General features: G+C 32.5%; 2 protein-coding genes across 2 annotated transcripts; one reads left to right on the top strand and one right to left on the bottom strand.

The window, feature by feature from the left end:
• The first annotated feature begins 312 nt into the window (after nt 1-312).
• LOC132725554 (uncharacterized) lies at nt 313-3,709 on the top strand. Its single transcript, XM_060710690.1, has 4 exons — nt 313-808; nt 1,351-1,461; nt 1,802-2,015; nt 2,948-3,709. Exons 1-4 carry the CDS (start codon nt 458-460, stop codon nt 3,175-3,177), a joined length of 906 nt encoding a protein of 301 aa, XP_060566673.1. The 5' UTR covers nt 313-457; the 3' UTR covers nt 3,178-3,709.
• Nucleotides 3,710-10,525: 6,816 nt separating this feature from the next.
• LOC132725552 (uncharacterized) lies at nt 10,526-15,037 on the bottom strand. Its single transcript, XM_060710687.1, has 2 exons — nt 14,980-15,037; nt 10,526-11,572 (listed from the first exon to the last, which is right to left on the bottom strand). The coding sequence occupies exon 2, from the start codon at nt 11,564-11,566 to the stop codon at nt 10,865-10,867; it is 702 nt and encodes a 233-aa protein (XP_060566670.1). The 5' UTR covers nt 11,567-11,572; nt 14,980-15,037; the 3' UTR covers nt 10,526-10,864.
• Nucleotides 15,038-24,323: the final 9,286 nt, after the last annotated feature.

Below are 24,323 nucleotides of genomic sequence, written 5' to 3'. Positions count from 1 at the left end.
AATGACAAACGCAATAGGCATAATTCTTAGGTGAGTGAGCCAGGGGCATTATCACCCTTGTTCAGTCCATGACGTTTGTACTTTTAATGACTGCTGACAGCAAGTTTTGTTGATGTTTTTGTCTGCAAAGAAATCTTGCAGACTTCTTATTAATATTTCTATGGTGATCACTTATGAAAAGTTTCTTTTTAAATTTGTTGTGATAGATAATTTGCAAATCTATGTAACAAGCTGTGCTGAAGATAAAACGGGGTAAAGTGTTTGTTGATAAGATAAAGCAAAATATCATGTTCATTACATGTACCACTTAACCATGTAGTAAGGATAATATATTTTATATCGTTGCAATTCTTTTTATAACACTTTAACGGATATTTAGATTCTTTATGCATGTGCAAGAACGGGTATAGAAGATAGATAATCAGAAAAAGAAGAAGTTCAAAGAGAGTGACTAAACATGCAGAAAAATATGAAAGAAATGTTTGAATTTGGAACCCGATGTACAAACTGTAAAGAAGTATACTGTCAGGAGTGTTTTGTATTCGAGTGTAACATATGTAGGCAGAATTGCAACTGCCAACCAAACGACTGTAAATGTAAAACTATGAATGATTGGATTAAAGAAAAAATTAATGAAGCCAAATATTTGTTGGTCAGCCAAGAAGCAACATCTAATTGCATTGATGTCGCCTTAAATTACGACTTAATTCTTCACGGGGATGTTGTTTTTACTTTGAAAGTGGTTATGCATAAGTTGTTTGACAATATTAAAGGCACGAAAGGACCTTTGAAAAAGAATGACTCACCTGTAAGTAAAGCCCTAAAACGCTATTTCTATAATTGATATAAGAAAAAATGAAATGTTTTTGTTTCTATTGTTAATCGCATTTGTACCATACAACATACCCAATGACATCTTATGCTAATACAAAGAATGCGTGAAATATTCTGAATGAACTAGTTTGTCATATTAAATAGACGATTTCGGGATTCCATAACTTTCGTTTATACTACAGCACGAATACATGCAGATCATCAAGCTTTAATTAATATAAGGTATATATAATAAGGCTATTTAACAGTGTTTTTATGAAACAAAAATAAATAAAAAGACTTGCCGTACAGTACAATCTTCAGCTAGTTACTTAACGAATTATATATTGATGTAATGTCAGAGCATTGATAAATATAATATATGTATACATTTAAAACAATGAAGTGAAACTGAAATGGACACTAACCGTATGTGGTGCTAGAATAGTTTGCATGTTTTACGAAATTTAAGGTTATGTAATTTTCAAATATAAGTTTCTGTTTTCAATTTGAATTTATAGTTCATTGATTTTACAGGAACCAGTAAACCATATGGAAATAAGTGTAGACATCAATGGTGATTTAGTTAAAAAGTTTGTCAGTAAACAGGAAACCATAGTTAATCTCCCAAACATAAATGACATAAAGGTAAGCGATTGAAGTAAACAATATTTTATATTTATATCAGGTCTCTAACTAGAATGGTAAGGTGAAAATATCAATACAAATATTGCATGTAGAATAAATAAACATATTTTCATTAAAGTAAAAAATCGACCTTCTTACAAGAATTTAATCGTCTTATGTGTTTTGTGCAAAAATCTGGAAACAAAATAATCCCTCGGAAGCATTTATCACAACAAAATTACTTGAAAATTGCTGACTCGGTTGATATGATCATTTTTATTGTGAATATAAACAAATTGTTGTGCATTACAAATGTTTCCCTGATTGGGCTCATATCCTTTCATTTTAAACTTTGATTTAGATTGTTGCCGTATATGGTGGAGAAGACAGAATAGAAAGACACAATACATGTCTTGATAAACTAAATAGTCACCTAGAGCAAAGGGGAATGATATTAGAGTTTACTGAAAACCTTTCAGAAACGTTGGATAAAAATGAAGATCCTCTACTTGTGATTTCTCTCATACATTCACGACCTGTTTCAGATGTAAGAACAACCTTATCTGGAATTAAAGGTTTGTTTGTATTGCATAATAGTTCATATTGACAATATATATATTTTTTATATTTGTATGAATAAAAATGGCAATAAAGAAAAATGCTATACATGTATGATTGTTTTTTTCAAAAGTTTTGTTATTTTGTAATAGTTTCCAAATGTTTCCCATTGTCCATATATATGTGCCATTGCTTGCTCTTCTTATGTTTTAGCAATTAGTGTACTTACAGCAAGTAAGTGTTTTGTATAGAAGTCAAGATACAACTTTATTTACATGTTGCTTAATCAAACCTTAAACCTTAATAATAATAATAATAGTTAAAAAACAAAATAAAATACAATGAAATAAAAGTGAAATTCCATTCAACATTTTTACTTTACATCAACAATGTTCTAAATCCATTATTACAACGTCTGTTACCACGTGTTTGTCCTCTCTATAGAATAATGATTTATTTCTGAGGCCTAATCTGCCTAATTTATGCGATGTGGTTTCATTATTTATCAAGCAACGATCACTTTAATGGAAACATTGCTCAACTTATCCTTCTTAAAACTTTTTACGTCAAATTGGTTCGTTAAAGTAGTGTTATATCTATATTATAAATATTGAACTAGTGCCAATATTAACAATTGTAAGTAAAGCAAAATTGCAGAAGTGAAACTTAACACACTGTCATCGAATAGCTTCTTTTGTAAACGAGAATAATTATGAACATTGACAATAAAAGCCAATTTCTTAACATACTAATTTAAAAAGAACGACAATTGAGAATGCATATAGGTGTTTCCATAACAAATGAATGTCCCACAACACATATAAACAAAGCCGAGGACAGATTGTATGAGCATTGATTATAAAAAATGTTACATTTAAAGTAATTGTTGAATTTTAAAATATCACGAGAAAATTTATTACAGCTATAATAACTTTTTATCTTTTTTCAGAAATATATCACAAAAGAGTTATACTGGTCCTCCTGCATTTCAAAGTATCTGACATGAGGATAGCTGCGTCTGAAATTACCAAAGAATTTGACGTTTTTGACGCTGTCGATTACTTTCAAAACCAAGAATATGGAAAAGATAAAAAGGTTACGGCTGAAAAAGCTATTTGGACAGCTGTAGACAAATATGAAAAGTTAAAAAACAGGCAGTTGGCAACAAATGTGCATTAAAGTTTGTTGCATTTTAACTAATGTGACAGGTGTAATTAGTATATTTTGGAAAACTGAAATATCATGAATTTTACTTTTCTGACTAAGCATGAGTGTTTTAGCTCAACCATATAGTTTTGTGTACATACGGACGAGCGAAGTGTCTATGGTGTTTGAGTTGTTCAAAACGAGCTTGTTAAACAGCTATTATCAAACAGTCATAACCGGTAATAATATAATTCACGTGAAGTTGACTATTCAATAAAGTCTCAAGTATTCAGAATTTGTCTTTTAATTTACTTATGTTAAAAGGTGGTTATCTGCACCGAACAACTACTCAACAATTACTTTGTTACAAAATATATCTACACCGTTAATCATTCTAAGTTTCTATGGAATAACTTCCTTGATATAAATGGGCAGATTCATATTCCAACGCCGAACAATTGAAACTTCACACATTTTGATTTATACATTGACAGAAATATCAAACCTTAATGATAACATTTGACTTTGAATTAATACCTGTTTCATTTTTTTTCTAAAGTTATTAAAGTTGTACCATTTAATATTATCATATTGTTAGAAGTTACTTTTGCATCAGCTATGTTTTAAAAAAACTTTCATTTTTTTCCATTACACAACAGCAGGTGTCAATTCATGTGCTGTAAAATGTTTCCCCGTTCATCACTTCATTGTTTTCATATTTCTCAAGTCTTTTTGGATCCTCGATTCATGAACTTAAGCGTTGAAGATTAAGGACTGGCCCCACTCTGGGGTTACTTTTTATAAAGACGTATCAATTTATAGTTTACTACACAAGTGGTATTTACCATGACCCTGAGGTCAAAATTGTTTGTTCCCTTTGGGTTATCATGCTTTAATATGTAGATTGATGTATTACACAATACATAAACTCTTTTTGTGGAAAACTACCGATGTCACACCTTAATTGCCGTGCAGGCATAGGGTTATTTAGTATTTAAAGGAAAAATAAGATTTAAAAGGAATTGTGTAGTTTTTTAATGGGTTTCTTTCCTTATTAAAAATATTTTTTATAACTCAAACAAGGTTTCGTTCGGGTGTATATTGCCCCGCTTTGATATTGCAGTGCTCTTGTTTGTTGTCTCTTATCAATAGACTCAAGCCAACATAGTCTGGAAGGTTCATGTTATATTGTTTCTTTCGGTGCTATCGGGGAAACACCCATTTTCATGCAGTATTTACAAAAATGTTTTGCGTTCCATATAAAGGAATAATTTCCTTTAAATCTGATCTTGGTTTATATTTCATGAAATTGATATGATTGTATCTTTTAAATGATATGTATGTCATACCCACTTAGCCGAAATATGCTATTTGACAATGTTTGTTTTGCAATAATGAGATTTGTAATACAAATTACCATAGTCCGTTACATATGTATAGTCACTTTACTAACTATTACTCGTGATTGAAATATATGTATGTTTCTTTATATGAATGTATATGTTTCATTTGCCAAAGTGTATAAAACAGGTCAGTTACATATATCGACGATTTTCAATTTTATCTCGACACGTTGTTGAGACTGATGATTGTAGTCGCTGATATTTTTATTTCTTTCTCTTTTTTTAAATAAAAAATCTTTAAACAATAAGATTAAGCGGTATTTTCGCTTCATGCGTGTGCCATATAGTATAAATGGAGGTTTTTACGCTCACGTCGTCTTTATAGTTGCATGGTTAACATTTTTTTGAGAATGGTAAATAAAATTATGTAATCAGAGTGAGTTTACATATCCATAATTTATATTGAATGATAAAACAAAATGGTATTTTCTCTGAACTCATACAAATTATTTTATGATTCACACCGGGCATAGTATGAAATCGAGGCAATTGACGTACATAATCGAATTTTAAAGTGTATGTTTTACCATTTCGAGAAAGTATATGTAGCCAGTGGTATCATGTTTTTTGTGATAACATTGGATTTAAACAAATTTTATACATATGCATGAATGAATGGGAAAGCATTGTGACATATCGTATTTCTGTTTGGGGGGTTTGAAGGGGGGCGGAGTCCCCCTCATCGCCAAGAAAATTTTGGACTTGTGAGACGCTTAAAATGACCCCAGGTCGATCATAAGGTAACGTGTAATCAACGCTAACAAAAGCCTTTGACTCTATCTCAATCCCTTGAGAAGTTGCAACACTTTGAAATAAATTTTGATGGAAAAAATCGAAAATTTTAAGATGTCCCCTCGTTGCCATGGTAACAGGAAATTTAAGACTGAGCATGTCGTTACAAAGGCAATGGTCCAGTTAACATTTGTGCCAAGTTTGATTAGTATTGAAGCATTTTTCATATTTTCATAGCTGCAGTTTGAACTTGTAAGAGGAGGCTTTTCAGTGAAAATGGCCATTTTTCACAATATGCTCATGGGGGAAAGGGTTAAAGGATACTTTATTTTTATGTGCATAATATGACTTTGATTTTGTCCAGTTTATCAGCTTATCAATTAATGTATTTATCAATTAGTATCAGTTCTTTACAGCATGGTTAAGAAAAACACATTCTTTAATGTTTGATGGTTAGGAAATAAACAAAACAGACAACAACGTTTTGAATAGTTAGACACCAACCATGTTCTTGTATGTATGTGTGTTGCAAGATACATATTATAGTAAAAATTATACCAAAATCTTGAAAAAAAAGGTTTGGAAATGTGAACCATATTTTAGCAGAAATAAAATTCATAAAGAATGTGTAGCGATATTTATCTCAAAAGTATTTAAGGAACATAAAGTAGTAAATACAAACTAGTAAATCATTAGTAGATTAATATCACTTGACGTAACTATAAAAATAACGAATTTACTTTATAATTTATATATTGACCAAATGATGATGATATCAATTTATTTGCAACATTGAAAACATTTCTTTTATAAGATAGTGTAACAATATTGTAATCGTCGATGGCGATTTCAATACAGTTATCGATACAAAAGTAGATAAAAAGAATAGGAAAAAGTTAAGATGTATTAATTAAAAATTTCATTCAAATTAGTCGGTAATTTGTACACCATCCTAATAGAAGGTAATAAACGTGTCATTCAAATGGAAAAGTCGATGAAAATAATTCGTTCTTATATTAGCCGTAGATTCTATAAACATCACAGCTAACCGGCAATTTCCGTTCCAGTGTTGGCAATTTTCTGAATATTTTAACATTTTAAATAAATGCTTTATTGTATGAAGTACGTATTTTACGAATGCATAACTGACTTTATATTGTCTTAAAAAAGGAACAGCATGTTTCCTGGATAGCCCAATCCTTACATTGATGTTGGGAACGTGTGATAAACCGGAGAGCTATAAGTATAATAGTGCTCGGACTGATATTTCGGATACGGTATGACATCTTCAAAAAATAACATTATAATGAATTAAATCGAGTTGTAGTAAGAAAATATGGAAGAAAATTGAAGATTTATATTCAATACACTGCTGAGGATGTTTCAAAATTGTTTCAAAAATGTTAAAAGTTTCCAATTTACAAATGTACACTCAAGACGAAGATGTATGGAAAAGCAGCCATACAAATCATTCACCTGGATTCAGGACTAATTCTGCTTAAAGCATTTGGTAAGTAGATGTACGTTAATATGTATATTATATATTATACACTTAGATAAATGGGACAGTGGTGTGTAACTGTTAAAGGCAAGAAAAGACTTGTGTTTTAAATGAAAGATGATCATTGTATTACAGTTGACTGGTTACTAAACAATATGACATGAATATATGTTGTAAATATTGTTTGTAAAAAGTATGTCAAAACATTAAAGTTGTAAAGATGTGATGTTAACTTAAAGTACATGTAAATATAATATTAATTCCATTTTCACTGCAGTGAAACATATTTACCTTTTTTAACTGGTGTCTCGCCGGACTACTGTTCTTCTCAATTCAGCCAAAACACAAATTTTAGGGGAAGTTCTTCAAAATACATTTTCAGAAAAACGAAATTGAACTGTATAAAAAAATTCAAGTTTTTTTCATCTCGTGGTATGAAATTATCATATTTCAATTGTGGCTACTGCCACTAAAAAATATTTATTTTTATATCACTTGATGAAAATAAATCTTGTATTTATAGAAAAAACTTGAATCTCCCCTATATATTTAAAATGGTTTACCTCAATAAGATATTTGTTCTAGGAAATTCATGTCATTTTCTTACTATTTTCTTACAATAGGTTATGAATTTACAATTTTAATAACAACGGCGAAATGACGTCATTCTAAGCACATGATAATATCCTTTTACAAAGCTCCAAAATGACGTCATTTTCACACGGTTCATTAATAAAATGGATTATGCACTATAATGACGTTGTTGTATGACATGCGATTCTTCTAGCACCCCATGAATGCCAGATAAAATTTCCGGCATGGGTAAAACAAACGAAAATGTCATTTTGACTCTGCTATGCAAGAAATTTCTGTCAGTACAGGTATCCGGTGTAAGATCCTTATAAGAGTCTCAATTTATTGTTTTTTGTCTATTTTTACTTAGTGAAAGATATCTGGCATACTTGCAATGACAGGATTTATAATATTATTAAAGATATATTGTGTGAACACAGCTGATGTCATTACTTTGGCATATATTAAAACATAAGGACTGCTAATACATTGACAGAGTTGTTTTCATGGCTTCAAAGATATTTGTTATTGAACCAAATAAGAAAGTTACAGCACAGAATCTGATTATAATAACGATAGACAAGCCGCAATTATTCTTTTAACCATTTTACAATTATCAGTCAACACTTCTATGATAGAATGAAACCCAACAATATTACAAATACAATTTGGATATTTCGGAATACAGGTAAAATATATTGTAAAAATCACAACTTAAACTTGTCATCAGAATCAGCAAAACATTGGTAGTTACGAAAAGTGTAGCAATACCACGTGACATTGACGTCATTTTCGGCATCATTTCCAAGACAAATGTTGCTCGATTCGGAAAAGAAAATAGCCGTAAATATTTTATTTCTGTACCAATTTCTTTGGGATATGCACCAGTCTACGGGGGAAAATATAAGCTTTCCACAGAATATTGTTACGCTATTGAGACACGGACGTCAGTCGATCACAATTGGTAGCTCGAGCCTTGGATTCCGAACTTGGGTAATAATGGACAATATCTGTTATTTGTAGCTATCCTGATCAGCTATCAGCTGTTGCTTTCCTTTTAAAACCCTAATTCTTGTGATAATTCATGTGATCCAATCGAAAAACTAAGACTTGTGATAAACTTAAAACTTCAATTTATTCATTTACTAAACACATATATCAGTCAATCGCAATTATATTTTATACAAGAACAACTTATGTCAACAATACATCACTATTATTCCATTTACAAAACAGTCACTTTCTCTCTCAGACTTGATTACATTCAACAAAGTCACTAATTCAGACATAAAAGGCAGATAAACTTAAATAACCTTTCAGTACTGTCAGTAAGCCTTGTATAACTGCTACTATTAATCAATAAAATTATCAGCTTAAAATTACTTAAAATATTACTTATCAAAATGTTAATTCTATGTGAAGACTTGTAGAAAATATTCACCAAAATAAGTTAAAGTACCTTAAAGATTGTTGTTTCTCAAACAAAATTTATACTTGTACTAAGCAAGTTGTTTTGCGTGTGTGTCCTTGAAAATGAGCTCACAGCAGTTTATATACTACTCAGACTTCACACAAAAAAGTGTGGAAGTTCACATTTCACAACTTGTGAAGTTTCCCAACTTCACATAAAATCATGTGAACACAGCTTCATATAAAATAATGTGAAACTGTGAAGCTCACAGTCACTGGAAACAAATGAGAATTTTAATATTAAAATTACCAATATATCTATAATTATTAGTCTTATTTAATAAAAATATAATTAATACAAAAGATTATAACCTCAAATTTCCTTTTAATGGGGTTAACAGTTTTAAATTGTTGATGAAAGTTGCTTAACATCTCTGCATTGACAAGTAAACAATAAAAGGAAGCTGCAGTTGCTAAGCAACTACCCACAATGCAATGCAACAGGATGTATACAAACATGGCTGCTTAAACCAGGAAGTAAATTATATTATCCTGCATTTACAAGTTCTACATGCACACAATAAACTGATTTAAGTTAAATACCTAGCAATTATAAAGCCATGGATATAAACTTGTTATCCAACAAGTTATAAACACATTAGACAAGAAATAAAAATACAATAAAGCTTTAAAGTTAGATTCTAACTGCCTCTATTGAAGTAACTATGGACCAGGGTATTACATTACCCCCCTCTTACAATGTCAAAGTTCCATCTGACATAAAATATTTCACAAATAATTCACCTGTCAATGTTATTACATCTCACTTACTATAGTTATGATAAAGCATGTGTAGAACCACCTTAAACATGAAAATGCGTGAGCACCTTAAAATATTTAAAAATTGAACAACATGAATCAATTTCGAAAAAACACTAATTTCTCAACACAAGTTTTGCTTAAACACATTCCAATATTTCAACAATAGCACAAACTTCATAAATAATGTAACTTTTCACTGTTCATTTCAATAATTCATAATAAACTTCAATTAAAATGTCAGTGTCTGTATCACATCATAAATACTCAAAATAAACTTTGCACAACAGTCTCTTCTCATCTTAGATATATGATCAATTCTGGATAATATAAATAAATGTCACAGTTCCTTCATAAAATTCACTATTTAAAGCACTGTCATTTCACATCGCTTTTCACAATGCGTATCTCATATTTAAACGTTCATTACAATAATTTCAACTTCTGTATGAATAAAGATTAATTTCTTAATGTTCATCTGTTCATCTTCTTGATGTATTACGCGATATGTATTAAATGTTTCAGTTTTTTCAATTCATTCATTTAAAGAGTTCTAATTAATTTTCAAATGAGGTTAATCGATTTATGTTTTAAAATATTCAAAATTGTCTCAGTTCCTGTTCTTTGTTTTTTTTTGTTAATAAGGAATCAGTTGTTGTAATGTCGAGTTTATTTCTTCTTTACTATTGATTTCAGCACTTTTTTGTTTGGGCTGTCTATATTTTCCTTGCCCCTGTTATACGAATCTTTCTTTTTGAGTCCAGCGGCAATGCATGACACTGATTTCTCTAATTTAGACAGTGCATCAACTACTTGGGAGATAGTGCTGTCCTGATTCCTGACTGCTCTGCTGTTCCTATCTATTGCGGCTGTAATTTTCCAAGGGCTGCTAATAATGCTGTCCTGTTTTCTAGATCCTCGTCTCTACATGGCCTCTTTGGCTCTGGCTCTTGCACAGGTTCAGTTTGTACAGACTTTGTACGCACATACATGGCTGAGACTTGGTTTTGTTTACCCATCTGGCCAGATTCTAATGCGGAAAACGCAGGTGAGTCTGGTAGGTCCCCTAAAAGCTGGTTCATGATATCTTCAGGTGGGCTTCCCTTTGGTGTATTTAGCTTTGATGATTTCGGTGTCTGTTTTCTCTGCTTGGTAGTGGTTCTGTCTGGTGTTGGAAAAGAAATGACCGTGTTACGTAATTCATCCAAAAGTGGTGTACTGCTTGAAGAGTTGTTGTTATGATTGTTGTAAGTTGACTGACCTGGTACTTGTTGTAACATGTTCAAAAGTGAACCAGACGTTTGAGTGTGTGTGGAGCCAGAGGTACCTGCAATTGTCGTTGAATTGGTGGTGGGGGTACGAACATCTGATTGCCTTGGTTCACCTGTGTTTGAGCCTGTTGTGGTTGGTTGACTTGCTTCTGCTGCATCAGTTGAGCGAGAACGTCAGGCGTCACTTGTACGTTGATAAGACCCTGAGCACCGACCTGGTTAAAACTTTGACCACTGGTTGAGTTGTTCACAATGTCACGATTGACTGCTGATGACTGAAATTCAGCCTGAACTTGTTCATCAAGAGCATCAAAGTCGTTTAATAAGAACTCGTCTGTTCTGTTAAGTGGATCTTCAGCAGACGTCGAAGATGAGAACTGCTCCCTGAGGCTCAGTTGCCGGTAGTCAGTGCCTTCACAGATAGGTCTCGCCAACTTATTTTGCACTAAAAAGTTACTGTTGTTAACCTGCTCACCCTCAGCCATAAGTAGATGCCTCTTATACCCTGTGACATGCTTCTGGAGAGCATCTGCTGTCAAGCACCGGAACATACACAGACTACAATAAAAGGGTGTCTGGTCCAAGGACAAATGGTGCTTCAATATGTGCCCCACAACTCTGTACCTCGCCTCTCGATACGACTTGCCAGCCTTCTCACAATGTATACATGAGTACAGCCTACCCTTCTTTACACCCTTGTCTGTCAGACTCATCTCGCCCTGTAATGATACAATATGGAAACAATCCTTACTGAAAATTGTATATACTATTTAGTATATAATATGTTTACTGTTAATTACTGGTTTTTGATTAAAGACCCACTGACAGTTTCTAGGCTTGTAAAAGGTGAGATCCTGAATGTATGTTTACACATAATATACGTGTTGATTTACAGTTGACACTATCAAATTATACAGTACTTCGGTCAAATTATACAGTACTTTGTTGAATGTTTAATTTGCATCTTTCTTCACAAATTGATATCATTATCTTGCACACTCGCACTACATTGAACACGTACAAAGTCATACAGTTTCACTGTTCATAAATATATAGTCTTTCATAAAATTTACATAGCACACATGTTTATAAATACATTGTCTTCTATAATTTACAAAGCAAACTTGTTTTAATTTAACAAAGTCCATTTTCCAATACAATTTTCATTATAACACTGACAATAAAATGTTAATTGACACATTTGCATTTAAACATCCATATTTGCACTATTGCTTCAATAAATTTTTCTTTGCTTTGATAATCCACTTAGGCGGTGAGGTTCCTTCATACGGCTTTAACTTGTCGTGATGAACAAGCTTTTCTTGACCATCTTTATTTATCTGGATCAAAAAGTTAAATGGCGAAGTTTTCGATTTAACCATGTAGGGGCCGTCATAAATTTTCTCCAGTTTCTGACAAACGCCAACTTTTCGCGATTCATGACGACACCAAATTATGTCCCCTGCTTTGTAATTATTATATGAAGTCTTAGTGTCATAGAGCTCCTTGCTTCGCTTGGTACTGGCTTTCATATATCTTCTTGCGACATCATGGGCATGTAACATCTGGCCTTTAATCTTCTCAATATGTTCACCATAACTTGGCACATCACTGCTTTGTAGGCTTGTATAGTCATACATTACATCTCCAGGGAGGCGTACCTCTCGGCCAAAACTAAGAAGGTTGGGTGTCAGCTTTGTTGATTCGTTCGGTGTTGCCCTATATGCCCCAGCCAAACATCCTAGGTGAACATCCCAATCATCCTGCGAATCTGTCAAATAAGCTTTGATCATCTTAACCAAGGTCCGGTTAAATCGCTCTGTTTGAGAATTTCCACGGGGGTGTCGGACACTAGTGCGAGTCTTCCTGATTTCGAACAAATTACAGAGCTCCTTAAATACCCTGCTTTCGAAAGATGATCCTTGGTCGCTATGGATTGTCAATGGGGTGCCCCATCTGGCAATGAAATCATTTGCTATTCTGGTAGCACACTCTTCTGCTGATTGGTTAGGTACAGCTAAGACTTCTACATACTTTGTAAAGTGGTCGGTCAACACAAGCACATACCTGTTACCTCTTGGTGTTATAGGCAAAGGTCCCATATAGTCAATTGCAAGGGTGTCCCATGGGGCTCCACTTTTCAGATGACCCATAGGTGCTCTTGGAGTTTTATATGGAAGCTTGTTCATTGCACACGTGTCACAAGTTCTAATGAAATGGTTTATGTCTTCCTTTAAGTTGTACCAGTAGAAATGCTGCTTGACGTTTTCGACAGTTTTCTTTGTTCCAAGGTGACCAGAGAGAAATGTTGAGTGCATTTGGTACATGACATCACGTTTTAATACTCTTGGCACTACAAGTTGCTTATGTTCACCTGTCCCATTAAGTTTCTTGAAAGTTTTGTACAGGAACTTGAAATCTTATTTCCTCGTCTAGTAGGTCATCTAGGAAACGCCTTGTAAGATCTTCATTTCTTGTTCTTGTATCTCGGTAACCATGAGCCTTGTCATAAAGCTTCTTTAAATCAGACGCAAATTCTTCAGCTGTCTCGCCATGTTTTTGCACTCTTCTGCTAAACTTAGCTGCAAAGGACCTGGGTGTTTCGATAATACGGTATCTGCTGTTTATCTCAGACACAAGAGCATAATAATTATGCAATACATTCGGCTGCAACTGTGAGAAAACAAACTGTGCTGCCTGTCCCTCAATGCGCGGAAGAAGCTGGTCAAGCCTATCATCTATGCTCCATCTATACCGTGCAGCTATTGCCTCAAATCGTGCGTGCCACACTGCCCAGTCTTCTTTTCCCGTGAAAGGCGGAATCTTCACATTTACTTGACCTTGCCTTGATGACTGCTGAAAACTATTGTATGATGTTGAATCATTACTATTATGTGGTAAATACTGCGTTGACCTATCTGGAAATCCTTCATGTGGGCTAGTTCTAAATGAATCATGACTGTAACCTTGATCTTGATAAGGCAAGACCCTATTATTACTATAGGATATATTACTGTAGGCATGATCACCATATGAAGTAAATGCCTGTCTTTCACTTTGGATACCTCTGTTACTATACTGCCTGTCCAATGATGCAGGGCATCCTGTTGGAGTATATTGGCTGAATACATCAGTAGCCTGCCTGTGTCTGTTATTCAAATCTTGGCTAGGATAGGTTTCTTTGTTTACAGTTGGCTGTCTCAAAATTTGTAACTCTTTTACAACATCTTTTAATACACCAGCCATACTATTGACTACCTGACCAATTTCTGATAAAGAACTGTCTCCCTCCTCATGCTTCCTTTGATTAAGGGGAATATTCACACCATTATCAATGTTGACATCATGCTGTATATCACTTTCATATGACGTAGACGGCACTTGATCTACTGAATCATGTGGAGTGACAGGACCGGTCCCTGGGAAACGAAACGTTATTTCTTCATCAACCTCCTGTGTTAACATCTCATCCCCATTAATGATTGGCCTATCGTCTGATGACATCTTGGAAAAACGTTGGTTCGTATCGCTGGATTCAAGGAAGTTTGAATCCCACCGCTGCCACCATAAATTTAGTGTTACGCTATTGAGACACGGACGTCAGTCGATCACAATTGGTAGCTCGAGCCTTGGATTCCGAACTTGGGTAATAATGGACAATATCTGTTATTTGTAGCTATCCTGATCAGCTATCAGCTGTTGCTTTCCTTTTAAAACCCTAATTCTTGTGATAATTCATGTGATCCAATCGAAAAACTAAGACTTGTGATAAACTTAAAACTTCAATTTATTCATTTACTAAACACATATATCATTTCTCTTTCAACAGTCAATCGCAATTATATTTTATACAAGAACAACTTATGTCAACAATACATCACCATTATTCCATTTACAAAACAGTCACTTTCTCTCTCAGACTTGATTACATTCAACAAAGTCACTAATTCAGACATATAAGGCAGATAAACTTAAATAACCTTTCAGTACTGTCAGTAAGCCTTGTATAACTGCTACTATTAATCAATAAAATCATCAGCTTAAAATTACTTAAAATATTACTTATCAAAATGTTAATTCTATGTAAAGACTTGTAGAAAATATTCACAAAAATAAGTTAAAGTACCTTAAAGATTGTTGTTTCTCAAACAAATTTATACTTGTACTAAGCAAGTTGTTTTGCGTTTGTGTCCTTGAAAATGAGCTCACAGCAGGTTATATACTACTCGGACCTGATCGCCAAGTAAATTTTGGTGAGAGGCGCAAAATGCTCATGAAGTAATGGTTAAAGTATGGTATGGTGGCTGAATTGTACCGTTTCTTGTTTTCGTCCCGCAATACCGCCCTGCAAAATGTCGAGAATTAACAAGTTAAAACGGCGGGGATGCGGAGCGAATACATGCTAACTGGCTTGGGCGTGGACAAAAAGTCGAGATTTAATTGTAATACGGTGGGGCCGCGAAGCAAAATATGTATTGTAATGAGGCACTAATCCACCCCGCGCCATGCTAATTACAATATTTTCGCTCTGCGCCCCACAGTTTTGATTGTTAATTCTCGACTTTTTGCTTGATGCGGTCGCGGGGCGAAATACAAATGGTACAAATCAGCCATCATACTTAAGACATTTGCAATATAAAACTAATTTTTTTGCGGTGTTAGAAAACCTGCCAGAATAAAAATAAAGGAAATGAAAAATGCAATACGTCATTTTGTTTGAGAAGGAAAAAAAGATAAAATTTAACAAAATCATGTAAAGCAGAGCATTAGGAATGGTGGAAGACATTTAATACTTTCTACAATATATAAAAGCAAGTAGAATAAAAAAGATATTTAAACAAAGATAACCATGATAGCTCATGGAAATACTTTGATAAAAATACGTGTATAACAAAACATATCTCATATAAAGACATATTAAAGATTTGTGTAACTCTGATTATAAATGAGTATAAATGTAAGGATTTTGATTTTTTATAAGACGTCAATAATACATATTTCTTAAGCTTATGCATTTAGAAAACATACCTGACACTCTTATCTTAAATCTGCAAACTACTTCTATAAACAAATTTTCTTCGCAATCATTAATTCAAATGAAATGAAACCAAAACCTGTGAATATTTTTTTTTATACAATCAGCAAATAAAAAATGGAAAATGTCAAGGTACAAAATTTAAACTTAAAGGGAAGAAAGTTTACAAAATCATTTTGACTGGGATAAGATACATCAATTGTTTTTTTAAAAGCACATTAGCTGTGAAAGTGCCTCTGCAGGTGTAGATGCACGAACAAGAAGCAAAAACGCACTAGTAAAGAAAAATGCAATACGAGTATTTCTGGATCACCCCACGTACACAAAGCTTCGTAGTCTATAATTAATTATGGGACGTTACATACTAACCACCAATGGCAAAATGTATCTTCGATAGACCAAACATCATGTCTCATATACATGTTATTATTTGTGGTTATATGACCTCATATAATTGCAATGTGCACATGGCTCAGTTGACTTTTAAGTTTTGGAATTGTTCTGGCAAATAAGTCGGAAGGATACAAATATTTTGAAAACATATTTCACATTTTATGGGCATTAAGTGTGCTTACCGATGTGGTAACTTACATTTATTTTCCCTTTTAAATAATCTCTAAATATTAGGACAATATAAGACCTGTTTGTAGTTTAAAAGTTGAATTTGATTATTCATTATTTACAACTTAAACGTACATAGTTTAAGTTCACTTAATTCACTTGGTCATCGTTCTGATCGTCTCTTGCTTCTTAAGATTAGTAATTGTCGCTGGTATTTACACTCCAGTCCACATGAGAAACTGCACTTGCAAACACTTGAGTACATAAGTTTCCTATTAGCTATATGTGTTTATTGCCCTAATCAGTCAGAAAGACAAATAACCGAGCGCTTTTAAGGCAGTCTATCAAAACTGTCAACGTTTTTAAATTCCCGGTCATTTCTCGAATGTTTACACATATACAGCAACCATTAATTGCTAATTGTTAATCTTAATATCCGTTTCCTTTGTTCAGTTATCAAGTATCCTTTAAATATCCATAACATAACTTCCATCGCGTCCATACGAAATTTTCAAAATGGCGGAAATTATGTCAATGAAATTTAATCTTTATATTACTCCACTCGGTATTTCGCATAAAATAGAAAAAAATCACGGCATGATGTAAATGTACATGTTTATCTTTTAGAATTGTTTTATTCATTTAAAGCAGAAAAAAATAAGGCTTTTTTGTTTAAAAAGCCATCTCATGCTAAGTTTTGAACTTCATTTCTCAGCTTTTATTGAAAAATAAATGAGATTTTACATTCTAAGAAACACTAAAAAATACCTTTTTATATTAGAATGTATCAATGTCCAATGTATTTTGTCAAAAGAGTCTAACGTATGCAATGTTTATAAATTATAGGGACGACAGAATCGAGTAGTATTTAAGAATGCTGGCCACATTAGTTCAAACCACCTCTTGCCATGCCGTGCTTTCCTTGAGCAAGAAACCTTACAAGTATTGTAATGTACTTGTTTGATATCAGTAACGGATTCGATAGTGTAATTATAAGCTTATTGATTTCTACTCGGTCGAACTAGAATATATTTTGTAGTAACTAAACTGATTCTTCAGGAACATTGAAAGTATTAGAGGTTCACAGTTATTCAGAGACATAGGTAGTGCTCAATAATATACACAATATAAAAATACATTATCTCAGTTCAAAGAGGAGATCCATTTGATATTTTCCTGGCGAAGCTTCTGAAAAAATGGAACTTATAAACAACCTGTTCTGAGTCATTTAATATTTTGTCTCAAGGGATCAATGCTTCTTAGGAAGAAATCTTAGTCATCTCGTCCGCATTTCAGCTATAACATATTTTGTTCCGTTTTGTTCCACAGTGATCAGCAAGATAAAATAACAATACTATACAAGAACCGTTCATAATTAAAAGATTCTTGTAGGTGATTTTTATCAACCTCGATTTTTGTTTGAAGTAATGAGTGATTTAGAGTTTATTTAAAAGTTCCCACAAAACTCAATTATTTGGTAAAGCAGATTTCTACTGCTTTGGGGAAAAATTTATTTGTCTGATAAGGTATCTATGAGACAATATTTAGATTAAAAAAAAAAACATTTCTGAGCGGCACGGAATCAATCAAAGATGCAACAAAATCTGACCGCCCTGTGACTGTAACAGGCAAAAACAAAAGTCATAAAAGTTAGGGAAACAATTGAAAGTAGTGGCAGGTACATGATTCGTGATAATGCCAAAGATGTTGTCATATCGCTGCCGTTGGCGCATTTCATTTTGAAGCGTATCTTCTGTTTACTTTTCTCTTATTCTCTTGACATTGTACTGATTACGTGCGGGTCAATGTGATTATTCTGACAAACAGTATACATGAACACCCCGGACTTTAGCCTGTTAGGTAAGTGTTATAAACTTTATATTCAAACTGACAGATTCGTTGAATGTTAGCATTATTTACTAACCAGAATTTAGTCTCATTTTAAACCAGAATGAAAAAAATCATTCGAGATGAGTTTGTTTTATCCAAGAATAAAACAGAATTATCAGACATTTTGATAAGATGACATTCATCCATTTAAATTGTATTAATTTGAAAATGTTTATAATGATTTAACATAAATGGGTTTGGCAGAATTTATGCAATTCATAATTCCTACTACATGCTAAATAACCTTACAATATCTTTTAACTGGGCAAGTTGCTTTATCACACTCGTACTTTTTGAAATTATAAAGTTAATATGTTATTATGCGCCTCTTAACATGCAAGTGCTTTTAATTATATGTATGTTAAATAGCAATTTTAAAGAAATGTTTTACATAGCATATATAAACCCAGAAAAGTTTGAAATAACTGTTAGATTCAAATTAAAGGCGAACACAACATAACTTATTCAAATGCTACTTTTAATACGCTATCGAATGATTTTGAACTTGCCATATGATCACATCTAATATGAAATTACTATATAGATGTTTTCCAATCATATAATGCAGAACTTGATTTAGTTCTTATTATATAAAAATATGAAAATTGATATCGATACAAAAGCAACGCCTAATTTTTGCGTAGCTACAGCTTAAGAGTCTAAGTCTAATTTTTTGTTACAGTAAATCAAATTAAAGGAATTGATAGGCACATGCGGTTATTTTTAACCAGCATTAAACTATTTCGGAGAAAGTGTTCCATTTTAGGGTTTTAAGATCATTTGTAAACTGACGACCTCATTTTGAATGCGACATTTGGGTTTCGTCGAATCTAGTAAGTACAGTTACTGTAACATTAAAAAAATTACTGAAGTTCAAATAATCGGTAATACCACATTTTTGCATAAATAGTAGTGCCATATAATACTTAAGGTACGTGCTATGATTAACCAGCATTTCATCGGTGCATTATTTATGAAATAGACGTAACTTTGTAAAATTTGTCTGATAATTTCAAGTATTAAATGAAACAAAAGTTTAACAAACCAGGTAAACGAATATCAAAATCAATAATGTTAGCTATACGTTATTGTATGAGTACATATCAATGAAACACAGAACTCGCCTTTTATATCCTAGCCGGATCTTCATTCTCACGAATGATCTTTCTGGTATTTCTTTAAAATGAGGTTTAAAACATAAAGTCTCAGCAATCGTATGAGCTCATTCATTTCCTTCAATTTATTGTTTCATTTACTTAACGCTGTGTACATTTCGGCCATAGAATTGTTCCATTCTCGATCCGTAACATTTCCTGCGTTATTTTCATTCCGTGCGAAACTCAATATACACAGTGGTATAAAGGTGAGCGATAATTTCAAAATATTTCCAAAATTTTATTTCTTCTGTCGCTGTATTATTTCTATTTTCAGATAATGGGAAATCTGTTTTTCAGTTGTACGGGACGAACGGCGCTTGCAGCAGAATGCGATGAAGGTATAGAAGATCTGATCTTTACGTAAAATGTATTAGAAAACTGATTTCCTTGCTTCTTCTTTATGTCTTTCTGATTTTTACGCAGAATGATACGTGGGCAGTTTTTTTAATCATACCATTTTTGAAACGCTATTTATATATCTGCATCAGATGTAAACGGTTGTTATTATGTCTTTATATTTTAAGTTGAAAGGGGTTTTTATATGACGTTTGGAAATCAAACAAAACAAATGACTTTTCAACGAACCTAAGACAATATCTGTCCCAAAAAGGATATTACATATCAGAAGAATTTCACGAAGGTGGTTACAAACCAATTATTGCATTATGTTTACTGCACTCTAGGCTTGAGGCAGATGTTAACAACACATTAGCAAAGTTAAATAGTAAGATGTTTTCGTTTACTCTAGCTACATTTTGTATGGCCAATGTGATATTTTTGATTCTTGTATTCCTTAAATGCATAAAATGAGATTCCTTAGTTACCGACAAGAATGCAGACATGGATACATGTTCTATTTAATCTAATTACCAACCTGCACTGAATGTAACGAAGTCACGTAATCTACATAAAGAAGGAAATGTGTTCTAATATTTTCTATACCAATTCTAGTTATAATTCTTATTAAGTTTTGATTTTGATAAATTGAAGGTGAACATTGCAAACGAACAATCATCATTCTGCTACATTATCGAAAAGAAGGCACAAAGACTCGTATATATGACGATCAATTTAAAAACCAATATCCCGAAGTGACTGTTCATAACTGTTGTCTTCGACAAGATAATGAAAACGTTATACAAGTGCAAAAAACATCTATAAATACCTGACAAGAAGAGAACTAAACGATATACGAAGACAACGAGATTTGGAACAAAAATCATGACATTTTACTACCTACTTTATTTACTACAATATAATATTTCATAGAGTTATCAATAATATATGTTTCAAAATGGTTTATACTTTTTATATCACTCGAATTTGTCGATTTTAATATTTATATCTGTTGATACTTGTTCATAATAGTCATACGCAGTAAATATATGTATGTGACAAGTGTACGTCTGAAAATCCTGAACGAGTTCTGTATCTTACAGTCTTGCGTTCACTAAATTTAAAAAGTAAGTTTTTCTAATATGTGAGAAAATTTCCAATCTACAAAATAGTTTAACGTCTTGTATGATCATAAGTTTGTTCTTCGTTCGCGTTATAATGGTTCTGTGTTGTCCTACATAGACTTAAATTTATGTTTGTCGTAAATTTAAGAATGACTGAACCATCATTATTGCTTGTCGTTCTACAAAGACAACGGTGACTTGCAACATTGGCTTAATTCTGCGTTGACGTGTACCGTTTTCAGCTAGTTATGCGAAAGCGGCTGTTGCTCGTGAAAATACATGATCTTACCGTGTAATGTTGTCTGATTCCCTTCCAAAGTCCATATGGAAACTGACTTTAAAGCAACGTGCCCAAGACGTACTAAAATATTTAAAGAATATCAACATTGAAGAAAAATTTATAAGAAAAGCAAAAATATTTACAATTCTAGAAGTAATTAACTTGTTATATGCAATTAATGACACATTTGGTAGACTTTATCACAATATTCTTACTACTGACTATCGCAATTAGAGATATGTTTGCATATTCTGAACTATATTAGGACATTGTCGTAGATTTTATGTACCGTGTGCAATGTGTAAATTACTTTCTTTATTATAGTATTTAATAAATTTTAAACAAATGCATTAAATCCTGAGACATGCTGGCTTAAAAAATTTGTCTCAGACTAATTCATAAAAAAGAAAAGATCAGACATGTTTAATTTTAAGTAAATCGACATAATTTTTACCTTGAATTTAATTGTTTTAAAAATTTAGGTAACCATAGCAACCACTTTTTTCACTGATAGAAACAATAAGATGTCATGCGTAATCCCGTATAAAACTCTTTTCACAAATCAAGTATCATTAACCTAGCTTTTGCATTTTTTGTGTTATATCTGATTCTTCGAGCTCTGAGATGATCTGTAAAATGAATAGAACGATATGTGCGTACTTTAAAAACTGTGTTAGAAAAAATGTAATACAAAAAGCACTGTACGTATTACACATATTTTAGGTAACGATAATAGCTATGCAAAAGTTCATAGTCAACATGTCTATGATATATTCCTTTCTCTCTAATAAACAAAAAACAGTGCTTTAATAATATTACAACCTCTTTATGGCATTAATCAATCTCAAAACACAACACATTGCAATTGCCAACCTGTCTATGGCAAAAGACACAAAATAGAAAAAACAATTTTCAAATAAATTAAAAATCAAAAGTTACTGAAGGTTCCTGCAACGATTAACAATTACGAGAAAAACACTGCAATTTAAGAAAACATGTAACATTTCAAATTCTCCCGTTATGAATACGTACTGAAACTTTAAACTTAAATGTAACAGATACAACATTACTGTAAATTTGTCTAAACCAAAAATGATATTCTTATTTAAATATTGTATTAATATGTTTTGATGTTTTTAAGGCAATACTGATTTTTAGAAATTGTAAATGGTAGAGGTATTTATAAAATTGTGAATGGTAAAAGTATTTATAGTACAAGAGGTATCTTAAATTATTTAATGAGATCTATCTACCTACAAATTTCTAAGCGAAAAAATAAACAAAGGGCAATAACTCCAAAATAAGGAAATGCAGAGTTATGCTTCTTTAACAATGCATTTCTACCAATGAGATCTGACTACCTACACAGTTTCACGTTGATATCTCTTATAGTTTTAGAGTAATGTCCCGGACAAAGTTCAAAGTGTAAAAATGAACAGAAGGTAATAACTCTAAAATTAAGCAAAGCAGACCTACAGTTCTTGTGCACTGCACATCTAACCAATGGGATCTATCTAATACAAAGTTTCATGTTGACAACTGATTCATCTTGTTTTTCAAAGTTATGTCCCGGAAAAGAAAAGCGGATGGATGGACGGACGGACAGACAGACAGATGGACGGACGGACAGAAGGGCGAACAAAGCGGCGACTATAATCTCAATCTTCGGGGGCATAAAGATGTGTAAATAAAAGTATAGTAATGAAAAATGAAAACATGATAAATAAAGGAAAAGGTCGTTCACTCTGGCTAGCATAATGCAACGGGTTAAAAAAATGTAGTATTAAATCCGGACATGAGAAACATTTACTTGCAAAAAGAGCTAGCTTTCATTGTCTGTAATGTTTCTTGTTTAAGTCTTATGGTTTACAAAGATTTAAAAAATAATACAATCTTTTATTTATTATATAACACTTTCTATGTTACATTAGATCAAAAGATAAATATTTGTCCCGAAATAAGGTAAAAAATGTTAAAAAAAGGTACACAAACTTTTTTTGACTTTTTTGCAAAGTACTATTAGACATAATTTCTTAAAGCAGTACCTAATGACCTTATTTCCTAGATCTGTTTGCTACAGACAGTCTTAAAAGGTTCAAACAGTTATTTTACAGCGTAAAACTTGTGCATTCATTTTTGACATTTACAACGTGCTAATCTGCATAATGTTTTTACATGAACAATAAACGATCTCAATACAACTTAGCAGGAATAGCACTTTATGACATTAGAATAAATTGAAGCCCATAACCTTTGACTTTTATCAAATGTTTATTGAATTTGTGGATTTTTAAGTGTTGGTCTTGGCGCCGTCAGCAAGTCGCCAAACCATGATCATATAATGTACTGTCTTTAAATGAAAGTTCAGTGCACCCTTTGTTGTACAGAGTGATTCTGTTTATGATTTAGTTTTTCTTTGACTTTTTTGTATTTGAACAAAAAGAATAATTATACAGGGCCTGATCTACTGTGTCTGTGTTACATTATAGAGAAGAGAGAACATTTTCTCTCCTGATCGTATTATTTTATCAATAAGATCGCAAACTCTTACATATTTTAACGGTTTAATCTGTTGTTTAAGTACTTTCCTAGAAGTCCGTTTAGAAATGATTGCAATATATGATGTTGCGTCACATCCAGTAAAGAATGCTAATAATTTTGTTTTGACATTGTCTTGTAAGCGACCCGTCGTGATATGTATGGGGAATTATTGGTTTTTGGATTTTCCCGTCATCACCCAAAGTTCCCCGTCATCACCCAAAGTTCTCCACTGTATGCAAGTGAGAAGTGTTATACAAGAAAATTATGTAGGTTTGAGTCTTTGGCTGCCACAACTACTACACCATGTTGAATGTTAAAAGCATACAAAGCAAGCATTGTATCTGTTCCTTCATGGGTTGAGATCAAGTGTGAAACATTAGCGTTTTCTTTGGGAGATATGGTTTCTTTTGAATTTTCCTGTTCTTTGAAAGAGGGATTTCACGGTCTTTAACATGTTATCTTTACAAGTGTTTTTCTTCTTCTTGGTTATCGTTTATCAATCTATCTTTTATCCATCTATTTTATTTAAAAAAAAATGAAGTTGTC

Source organism: Ruditapes philippinarum, unplaced genomic scaffold (assembly GCF_026571515.1).
Source record: "Ruditapes philippinarum isolate M1 unplaced genomic scaffold, ASM2657151v2 ctg3646_1_1_1_1, whole genome shotgun sequence".
Lineage (NCBI taxonomy): Eukaryota > Metazoa > Mollusca > Bivalvia > Venerida > Veneridae > Ruditapes > Ruditapes philippinarum.
This window is presented reverse-complemented; position numbering and strand designations above follow the sequence as displayed.